The following is a 15,851-nucleotide window of genomic DNA, read 5'->3' as shown; positions in this document are numbered from 1 at the left end:
GCACCCAGACGCAGCCTGCACATGCACTGGAGAGCATAGCCTTGTACCCCCACTTGTACACAGTGCAACAAAGCCTTGCTATTCGTACAGTGTTTTCAAGCAGCGATTATCCTCCTCAGTCCTGAATGGCCCGCGTATCCCTGCAGTCCCATCCCACATGTGAGGGCTCCACAAGCAGAAAGGAAAAGCAGATTCCGTTCAGCACTCAGGATCTTCTCGCAGATAGTATCTTTTGCACTATATTAAATTGCCCATAATACCTACAGCTGGGCTAGACCTCACTGGCTGACAGCACCAATCCTCAATCTTTTCTTCAGGCTGGTACTGCCAATAACAGCAGGCAATAGTCACCAGTCCTTGCAAAGCAAGTTTTGTGTGTAATTGGGCTTGAGTATACCTTTGCCATGTCCGTTTTGCCTGCTCACTTCCAGAAACCACCAGTTTCCACTGGGTATGAATGTACTGCTCGTTACTGATAGATAGAGACCACACTACAGTCACCCTGTACTGAGGAAATACAAGACTGGAAATCAAATCTGACTGAACTCTGGCAAGGTACTGTACTCTTTATGCCATTGTTTCTCAGCTGTTGGGTCATGAACCCCAGGGATCAGGAAAGGCAAGTGGGAGGGGGGGAGTTGTGAAGCTTTGAAAATTTGATTACAATCTAAAGAAACCACCACTCACACCTCCACTCTCCACACTCCCTTCCTCTTCCAGGTCAAGTATTCTCGTTCAGCGTCTCAAAACACACAAATTATATAGGCTTATTTTTAACATTAATGTAAATTTTACTCTTACTTTTGTAGTAAAATGTAAGGGACACACAAAAATGTGTGACTTTGAATAAGGGGTTGTCAACTTGAAAATCTGAGACTCACTGCTCTATAGCATATGCAGGAAATATGGGAGCTGTTGAACGGTCTCCAACTTTTCATTTTGGCCGTAAGCCTCAGATCTGCTCATATAGCAGAAATGTCTCTTAAAAATTAGAATGTGCTTGATTAACTTGAGAGCTTATGTAAAGCAACATCCTGAGCTTTCCGTTGATACTGTGCCCCTGATAAATATAGATGCAAATGTGTTATCAAGCCCTGGCCCTGGAGTGCTAAGAAAGGAATGCACAATAACTTGTGTCCCAGATGGCATTCCATCTACCTGACTTGTTGTTTCACTGAGACTGTTAATGAAGGATTTGCGTCCTGAAGGCCCTGACTGTTCAGTTCCAATGTAACCTCTGAAAACAACAACAAGGAATAAGACTGCAGTGGCAGGCAGGCGGGTGGGAAGGGGGTTACATTCATCTGTCTCTGGTGGATTTCAGGAATCACTCAATGGAAGTCAATGGAGGTGTACTGGTGTAAAGCCAGCTGTCAGTGAAATCAGGATCAGACCCAGGTTCTGCAATGAGTGATTGAGAGGTCTTTCCATTTGCAAGCAGCAACTAAATTAACCTGAATTAAGCATTTGTTGATCGTATTAAAATTAACCCAAACATAAAATTTACAGTCACGGGGAATACATTCCATACTTAACGTTTGCTAAGGACTGACAGTGTGCTTAGCGTTGTAAAATATGCAAAAATAAAGACAATCCCTACCACAAAGGTTACAGTCTAAAATGCAGACATGGAGGAGACAGAACCTCTCTCATAAAGATTGCCTGTCTTGAAGAAATATCCAGGGTGAAACCCTGTTCACCATTCTCAGGCTATAGGTTCCACTGAAATCAAAGGGACTATGGAGGGCAGCAGCTTTCAGCCTTCAGTGTCCTGAGAGATCGATATTCATATCCAAGCCTTGGAGACTCACACCTCAGATTGATGGGGACTAGAATTGTCACAGGGTAAATACAGCCCATCCCTAATGATGGGGTGGAGGCGAGGTATCTTGCACCAATCCAGGAACACTTTCCACAGATGGCAGTGTGTGCATGTCAGGAGGAGTGGGAAGCTTCTGTAACAGGGAAAACTTGAGCCAAATTCAAAAGTGAAAACACTTCACGGGCTTGGTCTAGTTCTTTGGCTATTAATTTTCTTTTGCTTGCTGATAAACTAGGAAGAGGATCAGATGGGCGAATGTTCAAGGGTTATCAGTGGAGGGTCCAAATCTGTGATGCTGCACTGTCCAACCCTCTGCCAAAGCCTTAGTTTAGCTAACTACAGGCCAGAGCATGGGACCGATTGGTTTAGATAGGCCTTTGATTCATGCTTAGTAATGACACAAAGTAGGATATGCAGATGTTGTCAGGGGTAGATGAGCATATTTAGTAACTGGCCTGGAAAGTACAGTGGAGGCACCAAGGATAGAATCCACAAAACCACAACGGTGCCTAAACCCCAGATTTAGCTGTCTAAGGTCCCGATGCAATCAACAGAATCCCCACCAAACCCCGTAGGTGCCTAAACTCATTTGGCACCAGAGTAAAAATTCCCTGCGCGCCTGTGTTTCTGCCTCTGGGCACGCACATTGCTGCCTCATTGTAGGCATCTGGGTGCCTCCCTCCCACAGTGATTCATGAATTGGGGAAGATAGGCAGCCAAACACCTAACTCACCTAACGGGCCAGATCCAGGAGCCGCCCTCTGAGAACGCCTACTGGATCAGGCCCCATTCAAAATCTGGAGAGGAGGAAGAAGTACCTGCCTTGTAACTGTTAGCCCCGTGGTTAAAGCACTCGCTTGGGATACTGGAGACCCACGTTCAATTTCCCCCCACTCTAGCAAGGGGTGGAGGGAAGATTTTTCAAACAGTGGTCTCTCTTACCTCTCAGGTGAGTTTTCTAACCATTGTCAGATATTCTGATGTGGGTCTCCCCCAGTTTCCTCTGTTGAAGCTGTCCCACTGTGGATAAATAATGAAAGAGTGATTGAAGCAGGGGCATGTGACCAGGGTCTCCTGCCCACCAGATGGGTGCCCCCAGTGCGATATAAAGTCATTCTCACACTCTCTGGCCCAATCAGTCTTCTGTTATTTATCCAAGGTGGAACAGCTGCCACAGAGGAGACTGAGGGAGCCTCACACATCAGAATGCCCTATAGCCCGGTGCTTAAAGCACTCTCCTAAGACAAAGGGAACACCTGTTCAGATCTTTTCTTTTCTCATCCCACATCACAGAGGGATTAACTGAATCTGGGTCCCCTACATCCCAGGTTATTGCTCCAACCACAGAGTTAAATGTTATCAGGTGGCTGCACCATCTCCTTCTACAAGGTGGATACCTGACTAATTCCTGCAAGAAATTACATCAGCACCTAAACTAGGAGAGAGATGCTTGTTCATGGCTTGCAAACAGAACAAGGTGCCTTCCTGTGGCCTGGACACAGGTGCCTCTCTCTGGGAAGGAGACAGGGCTTAGCACATCAGCATCATCGCTTGGCTAGCTTAGACAGTTCTCTGCCTAGTGTGCTAGTTTTGATGGATTGCATTTTTGGCACCTCTCCCCCCCATTCATTGTATAGGGAGCCTAGGCAACAAACTCAGGCTTTGTGGATTGCGGTGTTCTTCCTGTGATTTTCTAGGTGCCTAAAAGTTAGGTGCCAGGATGCTCACTGTTGCAATCCTGAAGTCCCTTTGTGGATTCCACCCCAAGTCTTCATGCTTACACCCCAGCCCTCCGTGCATTGCTTGAAATCCACAGGCTATCAGACCAGTCTTTGTCCCTTTGCTATTCAGTGGGGAGCAGGGAAAGAACATACTCTACCACACCAATGGCATGACCTATAGCTGAAACTAGTGGGGTCTTTTCTTGTCCCTCCATGGCTCTGCACAGGGAATGATGTGGCCCTGTATTTTTGCTCACTAGGGGCCTGATCCAGAAAACTACTGAGCATCTCTTGTGATATTCTGACTCCCCTAAAATTCCATGGACTTCAAGGGGACACAGGGCACTCAGTAGCCTGGAAATAGATGCTCAAAACCTTGCAAGATTCGGCCCTGAGATACCCATCTGATTTTACTGAAGTCCCTGGTGGCATGGATGGAGAATAATCAGACAGTCTAACTCCAGTTTCAGTATAACACAAGCAATACTGTCCACAGGACACAGTTTTAAATAGGAGATAACACTGAGTAGCAGCTATTTCTGTTCCTTTTACATTGACAAGGCTTCTTCAGATATGGGATTAAGTCTCGCGGATAAAGAACACAGAGGCTGAGTTAAAAGGAAATTCAGATGAAGTGGAAGGAAGGTCACAGGGGAATAAAAAGGAAACAAGAGATTGCAAGGAAACAAAAATAAATGAGAAGGAGACAAACAGAACAAGGTTGTGTTGACTCAGATTCTGAAGGCCTAAAAGCTGCCCTATGCAATATTACTGACTTCAGTGACACTACAGCAGAATCTGGCCCTGAATGCTCACTGATATTAAGTCTTGATTAAAAAGGTTGATGGTCTAATATTCTTCTGAAAAGTTACACACAGTAACCCTTATCCAGTCCAAGTGAAATGATTGGCTAGAATAAATACAAAAAAGAATGGCTTTTCCGAAAGTGAAAAATGTCTTGGTTCAAAAGTTCCATAACTGCCCCATCTTTTTTAATTATAATAATACACTTTGCATCATTATATCACCATTTTTTTTTCAAAAGATCTCCCAGCTCTTTACAAATTTGAATTATTGATCACATCACCACTGCAAGGGGTAAGTGTTATTCTCTTCACTTTACAGATGGGGAAACGGGCACAGCTTCTCAAAGGCCTTTAGATTCCAAATTCAGAGCCTAACTACATTTGAGGATCTGGGCCTAACGGTCCCAATTCCCATAGCATGTCAATGGCAGAAATGACACTAGGACCCAGCAGTCCTCATGCTCAGTACCCTAAGCGCATCACTGTTAGACAACACTGCTTCCAGCTGTTCATTTATGAAAGGTCATGGTTTTACTTTTTCAGAAATATGAATAATTCTGTTTGTTGGTAAGACCTTTCCCGCTCCTCACTCCCCCTTCCCAAACACAGAGGGGAAATAACTCCACTTAGGTGCAGTCACGGGTCAGAAGACAATGAGGAATGTAGTATTTTGAAGCGGCAAACCACAACTGCTGATCCTGAGTTAAAAAAGCTGGAGGAAAAATAAGACAGTGGAGTGCTGGCAAAAGTCCTCAGGCAAGAGGAACACCACAAACATGTATAGTCAGGGGAGGCAGCTCAGTACATAGTGGTTATGGCACATCTATATAGGTCAGCATTTGAGATAGAATCCTCTGCTTAAGACCTCTCCAGTGCCTGCAGGTCTCATCTGGGATCATCTCCCTGACCCTCCAATATGGGCACTATGTATCTAGTTGTGAGAGGGCTTTGGAAATCTGCGGTCCTCCTGCACAGTCAGCTCAGCTTTCAACCAGCTAGCTCAATAACAGGGGTAAAGAATGCAGGTTTATGTATTCTTTGTTCCAGGTGCCCTCTTCTTGTTGCTTCTTGCAGAAACTCTCCATAAGTATCTAACAAAAGTGATGGACGCAGGATGGCATCCTAACTGGGTCCAGCAACGTCTGGAGCACAGCTCTGACACTAATTGATACCCGTGGGACCCCAACAATGTAGCCTCACACCTCAAAAAGGAGTTGGCTGTCAGCTTGTCATATGATGCCTTCAGAAAGCCAAGTGTCCTGTGATGTATAAGAAGCCATATGCCTCTCTAAAATAGGAAGAACTTTTAAGTCTGATAGCGGAGATCAGCTGGGGGCAATTTTGCTAACAGTCCCTTGATAACAGCATCAGAGAATTGGTGGTAGGATTTTTTCCGTGGATGGCCCTTGTTTCTTGAATTTGCTCCCTCAAAGATCCATTCAAGCCTGACTATTGAACATCGGGTCACAGTGCAAGGCTCATTTATTCCTTTAAGAATTTGCTTGAGGCTGGCGATTGTAAGGAAGATACCAAGCTTCACTGGGGATGGGACTACAGTTAATTTGATGTCAGCTCTTGGTGCATTTTAAAAAATTTCTCCCCGCATGTGCACTAACACGGCCAAATTCCTCTCCTAGTTACACTGGTGCAATCTGTGATACCAGTGAGATTTTATTAGCATAAAATAGAAGGAATCTGACCCCAAGACACTGATGGAAGCAACTAGGGGGGTCAATTAACAAGAAAAAAGTCATGATATAAATTAATACTTTATAACCCAATTCCTGCACTGTATAGCATACAAACCTATAATCAAAGCAAAGGCAGGTTGGTGCTGGAACAGGGCTGGGTCCTGTATTTTGTCTTTAGGCTGTAGGAATAAATAAAAACTTTGTGTGACATTTCAAGGTCATGTTTAATGTCCTTTCTGTCCTCCATGCACTGATTCTGTCACATTTAGTGGGAAGAGAGTCTCTCTAATATCTAATGTTATGTGATTTGAAGAAAGTACAAATACCTGATCCTCCACTCCCAGGTCCCTGCTCCCCTGCCACAGGATATAACTAGCTCTCATAGAAGTTAATTGTGTCCTGTAGCAGGAGATGAAAGGCTTCCAGGATGTGAGTGAGGTAAATGTGGGCAACCTTAATTTAAGGTTATTAGGTTGGCCAACACCGCCAAAATGAATGCACCAACATTATCATAAAAAACAACAGCTGTGTGAGGAAGCGAGTCTTTGATTATACTTTTCAAACCTAGTCTGCTTTTTCAGATACAAGTATTTTATCATATACTGTACATGCTTTTAAAGTGGGTCTTAATGTTTCAATTTCAAGTGAAATTTTCAACCAAGGACTAAATTGGCAACTGCTAAACTAGTTGACCACTGAGGGGAGGGGTGATGGGGAAATTCCAGGAGGGTGTAAGGAAATCCCTGAGCTTAGGGATGGGCAAAGGTTGGGAGGTGGGAATTGTTTTTAATGTTTTCCAAACTGGTTCGCCCTTCCTTACTGCAGAATTTATGGAAACAAATGCTCTCCTTTAGAAGTGCCCCATTTCAATATATCTGAGTTTGTGTTGCATGCTGCACCAATGGCTTATGGCAGTACAAGGAGGCTTTCCTAGCACTATGCTGGTTTGTGATGGTACAGGGAGGCTTTCCTAGCACTGTGAAGGCTTCTGGCCTTTCAGGGAAGTTCGCATAGTGCTACAATGGCCTCTGGTGGTTCGGAGAGGCTTTCATAGTGCTAATATTTTTCTTTCATTTTAAGGTTAATTAAGGTAACCTAATAATTTCAAATTATGATTTGTAAACAAGAGCTGAATGAGCTCTTCCCTGACAGCTAGTGAGCTGGGGGAAATGGGGGGGGGGGTGAGAGAAAGGCTTCAGAAAGGCTTTTGTATTCTATGAGCACCTACTCTGCCTCGGTATCCAGCAGACAGAGCTGTGTTGCCCAATGATCAATTTGGGCTGGTGTGGTGATTTTAAAACAGGAGTTAAATCTAATAAAATGGTCGTGAATGGTCTCACCCCTCGTCAGCCCTCACCCCCCTATAAATTCAGACACCCCCCCAAATTTCAATTCCTGGAGAAAACACTGACTAATCTTATTCTGGACCAAACCATTTCCAAAGTTAGAAAATATTTGGTTCCTACATGGCATGAGACAGGAGGTATATTTCACCTAATTCACCTGCTGTGGAAGCTCTTCTAAGGCCTGTGAGCTTCCTTCAGGGGACATAATGATGAGCCTATTCATATCTCAAACTCCTACACTAGTATCTGAAGTCACCTACATCAGGATTTACTAAGTCTTCTCTTAGGCCTGCTGCTCTCTCTCTCTATGGGTAAAAAGTATTGTGGATCTTTCAGTTTACGTTGTCCTGAGAAATGCCAGTTTAATCTTTTCCGCCTTCTCTCCACACGTGCAAGATGAGTGGTCAGAAGAAAAAAAATCTGCTTGATGATCCTATGGGCCTTTCAATTCACTAACTGTGAAACTCACCCCAGTGCAGAAGGCCTCACGTATGCCCTCTGCACCCATTAATCCTCACATTAAGAATCCAATTCTGAAGTCTTGACTGAGTTTTAACTCAGTCTTCACTCATGCCAAACTGTACTGATTTCTGTAGAACCAGGATCAAGCTGTATGGGGCAAACCCAGTCTCCACCCTAAGATACTCAGGCTGGTTGCAGGAGAGATCCATGGCAGAGGAAAAGCTGATGAGGAATCTTCCTTGGAAGGTCATAGAATTGAGTCACTATGTAAGCTACTCTCTGAAAACCCTCCAGCTCAACCCTAAACCGTCCCACTGCCTACTCCATTCCTAATTCCAAAAATCCTGGCTGACAAGGAATCCAAAGGAACCAAACTATTCTGACTGTCAGACCCTATCTGCAGCTACAGGAAGTGATGTTCCCAAATGAGCAAAATGAAGGGACCACAAGATGGCAGCATGACACTAAAAACATTATTTCAAAAGGACTGGTATTATTCCCCTGTAGAGTTTGCAAACAAGCCATTCAGCACCTGTTTGTGTAGGAGAACCAGAAAGGGGAACGGATTGGAGGGAAAAAAACCAAATATACCTCTATTTCTATTGTACAAGAGGAGTGAAATGCAGAGAACAAACAAGGAGTATAAATGGTGACAAGTAAATAAGATGTGTACATTTTTCTGTGTCAGTAATCCAACCCTGCAATGCCCAGCTTTATTTTGTTCAAACCCGTTGTGACACATCAACAGATACCCTTCCATGAATCCTCCCACCAGGCCCCAAAACTGTTGCCATCGTATATTCTTACTTCTCTCCATTGTCTCCTTCTCTGCTATCCTTTCAGTCAGTTCCTTCTCCCCTGCTCCCAGTCTTGTTTTTTCCCCTTCTTGCTTTTTCTCTCTTTTGCTGCATATTTCTCCAGGCTCTCTCTCTCCACTCCACCAGTTACCACAGAACACATCCAGCCTGGGGCTTGAAAAGGATATCCGGGGCGGGGAGGGGGGTCTTGTGAGACTGAACTGCACAAGTTATTATGACTGAACTGAGTGCCACAGCAGCAGGCAGGAGAAGCTTGGATCAGTGAACTACTGCCTGAACCTGTATCCCTGGACACATAAGCTGCTCCCAGAACTGGTTGCATTAAGAGGCCACGATAGAAGCAAGGAAGGAATGGTAAGAGGGAGAGTTTTACCTGCATGTGTGCAGAGAGAGCAATGTAGATCCAGGTCAGGTAGCTTTTTCTCTCTCCTCCCCCCCCCCCATGGCTCTTATTCTCTAACTCAGGTCCACTCAAGCCTATCACTCACCCCGGTCTAATATTGTTATTTAATAACATCGATATGGATATTATTTTAGAAAGATAGGATTTTTTAACTGACACTGTCCCTTTATTCACCTTTAGGAAAAAAATTGTTTTCAAAAGCAAAAGCCAAGTAAACACCTAGTGTTTTCTGGGTTGTTTTATATATGGGCTGGATTACACAAGATTTTACAAGAGAAACATTTTTATTAAAAATCATATATAAATTTCGTCATGCATCTGACGAAGTGGGTTTCTGCCCACAAAAGCTTATGCCCAAATACATTTGTTAGTCTTTAAAGTGCCACAGAACGCTGGTTGTTTTGCTCAAAATAGACTAACACGGCTACCCCTCTGGAACATATATAAATTGTTTCTCTGACTTAATATATACTTGTTCATTTCCTGTAAGATTCTTTGTTACCGATTTACTATTATAGGAGAAAAATATCTTATTCTGGGGAGAGAGGAGGTTTACAAAACGCCAATGATTTCTTCTCCACTGCAGGTGGCTAAATATTTACTAGATAGTATACAGACATCACGAAAAGGAATTTTAAAAACAACTTTTAAGAAATACCTGTAAATATTTCAACCATCTTCAACAGGAGTTTTATCTCTAGCTGCCATTTTAATTATATTTCACAGCAGGTGACCAACTGGATGATACAAAGTTGGACTAAAAAAAGTCATTTTTGCCAACTGAGCACATTGGAAATCAAAGTTGTAAAGTTTTAAGGTAAGTTCTATAAAATGTTTAAACTACTTTTGGCTTATAGACAGCAAATGCTAATTTAGGCCTTGATCCAGCAAAGACTTCTGCATTTGCTTAATGTTACACATTGCATTGTCAGACTGAAATTAATGGGTTTTAAGACCATGCAGGATTGGGGTCTTAACTTTAGTACTATTTATTCCACACCTTTGTCCCATAGAAGTCATTGGGAGTTTGTCACTGACCATTCAATGGCACCAGCATTTGGCAATATGGGTCTAAGCAAAAGCCCACTGAAACCATTTCAAAGACTCCTATTGACTACAGTGGATTTTGGATCAGGCCATATATTCTGAGTGATGGCTTGATCCTGCACCACTTGATGATAATGGGAGCGGGATTAGGTGCTGAATGAATATATAAAATATTTATTTTCCCATCTAGATTACTACACAGTGTTGATGCTAATTTTCATAATATAATCTATTATGAAAATTGAAATAAGCACTAGTGTAATATAAAGTACATTAAGAAATAGAAATAGTATTTGGAAAATTTGTAAATGCAATACTAATTCAAATCTACTTATCCGTGCTAATGTGTTAAAACATACTTAAATAAATTAAATTTGAAGAGTCAGTTGCCTTACATCAGCATTAAAAATTCCTAGTAGATCATAAAACATTTTAAGATACATCAAAATGCATCTTATCTTTACATTATGTTCTCCAGAATTATTTGGATTATCACTTTCTCCACTGACAGCAAAACCTCAAAGTTTACTCTGGCATAATGAAACAATGCACAAGAACACAATTGATATTAAAACGTACAATAAAATACTGTATAGGTTATCCTTCTCCCCATCTCAGCTCTATCTGGATATTTAAATAGAAAAGTCACAATACCTAAGGACTTTGAACGACACATTAAGTTGCTTGTGTTGCTCAAATGGATTATTGTTAGCTTATAACTACAAAATATAATACTATATAGTTAACACACGCTCACATATACACACGCACACACACGCAATATTTTTTAAATGAAGCAAAGGTGTCATTCCCCAATAGTATCTGGATTTTAAAACTTACTCTGTTAGAAGCCAGGTTTGCTCCTATTGAAGTCAATGGGAACATTTCCAGTGGCTTCAATGGGAGCAAGATCCAGCAAGGTAGTGAATTGCCAAGTAATATTGACCTTCAAGGCTTGACTTTTAAACAGAGCAATTAACTGTGGGTACAAGTGCTAATATTTCAAAGCCCACAATTGTGGAGGCAGCATTAAGCCTTTGACAAATTTGGCACCACATTCACCAATGTGTTACTCCAGTTTGGAACAGCTGTAACTCCACTGAAAATAACTGGAATAAAACAATGGTGAGCCAGGGCTTTGCCCATAAAAATTATGTATCAACTTATCTATTAAAAGCTTGTGTTTACCACTTACAGTAAACGTACACACCTGTGGAACAGAAGCATGTTATTTGGTACATGCACTTAAATTTCTATTACAAATTGGAATGAGGTTATAGCCTATTTAGACACATAAATGCTCTTCCCTCTGAATAAATCTTGTGATCAGTCATGGTCCTGACTCGCCCCATGTCGGAACTTCCTGCTTCATTTTGTGAATCTGCTTCTGTAGCTCCTCCTTGTCAAGTTTCATTTTAGCTTCTAGAACTTCCCGTAGGGACCCAATGCTCTCATAGATAGCTGCAAACCCTAATTGCAGACAGAAGTTGAATTAGTTTTACTATTAAAACTAAAGAACATTAGAAAGCTAAATTCTGTATCAAGATTAGAACATGTAACAGTGCATTTTTCATTATCAGTACAGCAAATAAAGGCAGCCACTGGGCCAAATTCTCTGCTGGTGTAGATGTGTGAAACTCCATTGAAGTCAATGGAACTGTGCCCATATACACTTTATGGCAGCCAGCAGCTGCTGGAAAGCAAAAGTCCACACCCTTTTGCCTGGCTACTCCCTCAGCAGACTATTGAATTCTTGTTTCTAAAGACAAAGAAAACAGCAACAAGAAATCTAAAGCTAATTGGGTTTCACTTTGTGCTTTGTATGAATTTCACCCACAGTGCAGATACTTGTGGATGCAAAAGGTGTATGCATATTTTTGTGGGTCCATCCATTATGCACCCTGTTGAAAAATCTGTCCCAAAGTCGGTACAGAGCTTTGAGATCCTCAGGTGAAACATACAGTAATGCAAATTAGTATTATTATAGCTAAATTATGGTAGCAGAATTCAGGAGTACAGAGCTCAACAGTTGTGGTCCTACCAGCATTAACTTCAGCTTTCATTTCTTTTATATCTTCATTAGTCTCCATTTGAAGCTTGCTGATTCGAACATTTATCTTCTCTTCAACCTGTTTTGTTCCATGCTCTTCCACAGTTATTTTTTGTATTTCTTCTATTTTATCAAGTTTCTCTGACATGTGGCTGAATCTCATCTCTATGGCCCTTTCACTCATTTCCTGGGATCAGTGAAAATAATTATATTTGGTTATTCTTTGGGGAATAAATTACACTGTTCATTCCCTAGATATGCAACAAGTGTCAATGCTTACTTACCATTTCCTATACAAGATTTAAATGTTTAAGCAGTTATGAAATATAGTTAATAAAAATTCTCAAATTGGCTTGGTCACTGTAAGTTGCTTCTTCATTTTGTTTTTAAGATAAAATATTTGTAAATTTAAAAGTAATGTTCAGATTGATCTACCATCATAGCGAGGGTTTTCAAAAGCTCCAGTCAATGGGAATTTTATCATTGCATCAACAGGTGCAGATTTATGACAATTTTGAGCACTTCTGAAAATCCCACCAAAATGCCAACTTAGTAACATTTGCTTTTTATCAGTAAGGCCTCTATATATATCTCTAGAAGTATTTTCAGAAAATGTTATTCTTTTATTACAGAAACCTACAGTGTTTTCCTTAAGGACCAAGGAAATCTGATCAATTTTCTGTAAAAGCTCTTTTTCAATCCGCTCATGTTCCTGTTCCAACCAGCTGCGTGCAGACAATATCTGGCTGCTGAGTTCCTCAACTGCACCCTTTAATCTAAGAGAATAAAATAAATTAGTATGTTTGGAAATATACAAGAGCATCTCAGGTTCTTTGATCACTTGGCTATGGAGTTCTGATGACAATCATAAACATCTTTTTTCCTCTCTTGCCAGTTTGACAGCATATTCATGCAATGTTTTGAACTTTCAGACTGCTAAGCTTGGTTTGTTAATTGTTTCAGATAACAAAGGATGAGAGAATAGAATAGAATAACAACTGGCTACGCAAAATATGGTTGCAGCATTTTGAGGCATATGTGATGCAGACCCTTCAAGAAACAGTATGCCATAGCCTGGAAATCAGTGTGACATCCCATTCACTTTACAGTCTTTGAAACCCATGGGAGTTTGGACTAGAAAGTACTGAGTAAAGACTTTAGGATTTGGATCTCCATGTATATATTTAAATGTGCTGTAGTATTTGAAGTCCTATGCATTTGCCTCCCCCATTTTGGCACGATGCTGAGATAGCTGCAGTAACTATGTACACATACATATTTGCAGCCAGTCTGAAAACGTTACAGCTGTTGAATTCTGTGGTTGTCTGTCTGCACATGTATATACAGTACACATTATTGTCTAGGTTTTAATACTAACATCTGGCTCACAGTGTTTTACGAATTTAGTTCCAAGTGTTTTGTGGCCAGATTTACAAAAGTAAATAGGTGCCTAAATATACAGAAAGGTGCATAGTGGGGTTTACAAAAGCATCTAAACAGGTTCGGAGCCGAACTCCCACGGCAAGCCAATAAGAGTGAAATGCTGACCCTACTTAGCTGTGTCTCTGAAGCCCACTAGGCACCTCTCTGCATTTTTAGATACCTGATTACCTTTGTGAATCTGGCCCTTACTGAGTACACTTACAGCAATGAGCAAATTTACAAATTAATGTACCTTCCTTTGGGTCCTAATCCTTCAACACCTCACTCCTGCAAAGATCCTCTGGCTTCTCTCATAAAGATTACTCAGGGTTTGCAAGACTAGCCCCTTGATTTGTAAGTAGCATGATTTTCCAATGAGATGAGTACTCACTTAACGTCCAGAAGGTGGTACTGTTGGTTGCTCTCTTTGTAGGTAATCTTCAGCTTTGCTTCTTGTTGCATTATTGACTGCTCTACTCTGCTCAGAAGGTAAGAAATCTGAAACAGAATTCTGAGCTTACTATTTTCCCCTCATCCTTGTCACACATTGTGTTTGTAATATAAATACTTATAAAATGAGTGAAAATTTTAAAGGGATGCTGCTCTAATTGATGGGCCCAAACTTTAACCCACTTGCAAATTTTCCATTTAGTTTTTAAACTGTCCTCATCATGCAAAATCTACTAACCCACACAACTGGAGTGGCAGCATTACTAAGATCACAGTTTCTCAGCAAACAACAACCTGGGGGAGTGAGTTCCCTTGCAGTGAACACACAGGAAATCCGATTTTATAAATTACAGCCATATTTTAATGATATAAGTGTAGAAAATGCATCTTAAACCAATCAGTTTCTATAAATCAACTTCTATATTTGGGGCATTCATATAAACAGAAGAGATTGTTTTAAAAGCTAGTAGGAAAAAAAGTGAATTTTCAGACAGCTCTTGTATGTCAAGCTTTAGATCAGTATGAAGTTTTTATGGCATACAATGGAAACGCCAATATTCAACTATAGTAGCATGAAGAGTGAGACCGTAGTTAGTAGGTTACGGAATATAAATTTTAAATGTGTAAGTGAATCATGGAAAAATGTCTTTGTTGAGCCCTTTTCTGATCAGGGTTTAAAAACAGAAGTTGGAACTGTCATGGGATTGATTTTCCTTTATGACTAACACATCTACAGTACCACTGGCTAATTCAATGGGATTACTTGATGTGTTCAACAAAATTATTACTGCACAGATATAGGTCTAGACTGTGAGTGGCCCCTGTGAGGCCATTCTAGAGCACAGGAAAAAGCAAGAAGCTTCATCCCTTATCTGCATGTCTGCTGTAAAACAGAGAGAGACAAGAAGAGCTGGAGCCCTGGCCTCACCCCCTCCATACCCGCCCATGGAATCAGGTTGCTGCATCATAGCATTCTGCATAAGCATTCTTTGTATGGAGCATTCTGCCTAACCCAGATGGCTCATGAAAAATGCACAAGGAGCAGCACCTGTGGAAACTGCGCCTGCACTGTGCACAATGTTCCTGGTGCTCTTGCAGGGGCTCAGCATCACTCAGGGCTTGTGGCTGAATGCCACAGACTAACCCAGAGGGAACCACTACTGAAATACAGCCATTAGAACAATTCTAGCAACCGCTACACAACATTTAGGGACAGGAAATTAAGAATACTTCATCCAGTTAGAGCAATAGCAGAACATAAGTAGGTGAAATGCAAGTACCAATATTCAGATTTGGCTTGGATTCCAGAGCAGACACCTTTACATTTAGACAGTGTCATGGGATCCATAGCTGGAGAGAATCAAAGGCCAGGGAAGGCTAAGCCTTCCCTGTCGCAGCCACCGCTACCATGCCGCCGGACACCGCTTCCCCTCCCTGCAGGAAGGGTGGAGATTACTGATGAACCCGGGAAGCAAGAAGTAGATACTACCTCCTCAGCCACCCAGGAACCTGCATGGCGCATATAAAAGCTCAGCACAGGCAGGCAGGCAGTGTTCTTCTCTGGTCTCTGCCTGTCACTGCCTGCCTGGCTGGCTAGCTACTCTGCTCCTTTCCAGCATCCTAGGCCACCACCATCCCCAGTCCTAATCTCAGAGTCCGGACTCTGGAGGTCCTTGTCGCTACTGCTCGCCGGTTCCTCCTCTCCTCTCTCTTCCCCCTTGCCATTTCTCTTGTCCCCTCCCCGCTCTCCCCTCCTTGCCGAATCCCTCATCTACTGCCCCGCTTGCCCCCCCACCACTGCTCACGGGTTCCT

General features: G+C 42.0%; 1 protein-coding gene across 1 annotated transcript in view; it reads right to left on the bottom strand.

The window, feature by feature from the left end:
* Positions 1-9,211: 9,211 nt before the first annotated feature.
* The window catches only part of FAM81A (family with sequence similarity 81 member A), a 36,784-nt gene continuing 30,144 nt past the window's right edge, over positions 9,212-15,851 (bottom strand). The window contains exons 8-11 of the mRNA XM_067555964.1: positions 13,980-14,086; positions 12,807-12,942; positions 12,158-12,353; positions 9,212-11,586 (exon numbers count right to left, since the gene is read on the bottom strand). Of these exons, the coding sequence (XP_067412065.1) occupies positions 11,447-11,586; positions 12,158-12,353; positions 12,807-12,942; positions 13,980-14,086 (579 nt within the window). The 3' untranslated portion in view covers positions 9,212-11,446. The remainder of the gene's footprint in view (positions 11,587-12,157; positions 12,354-12,806; positions 12,943-13,979; positions 14,087-15,851) is intronic.

The sequence above is a fragment of the Emydura macquarii genome, unplaced genomic scaffold (genome assembly GCF_026122565.2).
Source record: "Emydura macquarii macquarii isolate MOO-44397 ecotype Brisbane River unplaced genomic scaffold, CSIRO-AGI_Emac_v2 contig_1644, whole genome shotgun sequence".
NCBI lineage: Eukaryota > Metazoa > Chordata > Testudines > Chelidae > Emydura > Emydura macquarii.
Note: the sequence above shows the minus strand (reverse complement) of the source record. Positions and strands in the feature narration are given on the sequence as shown.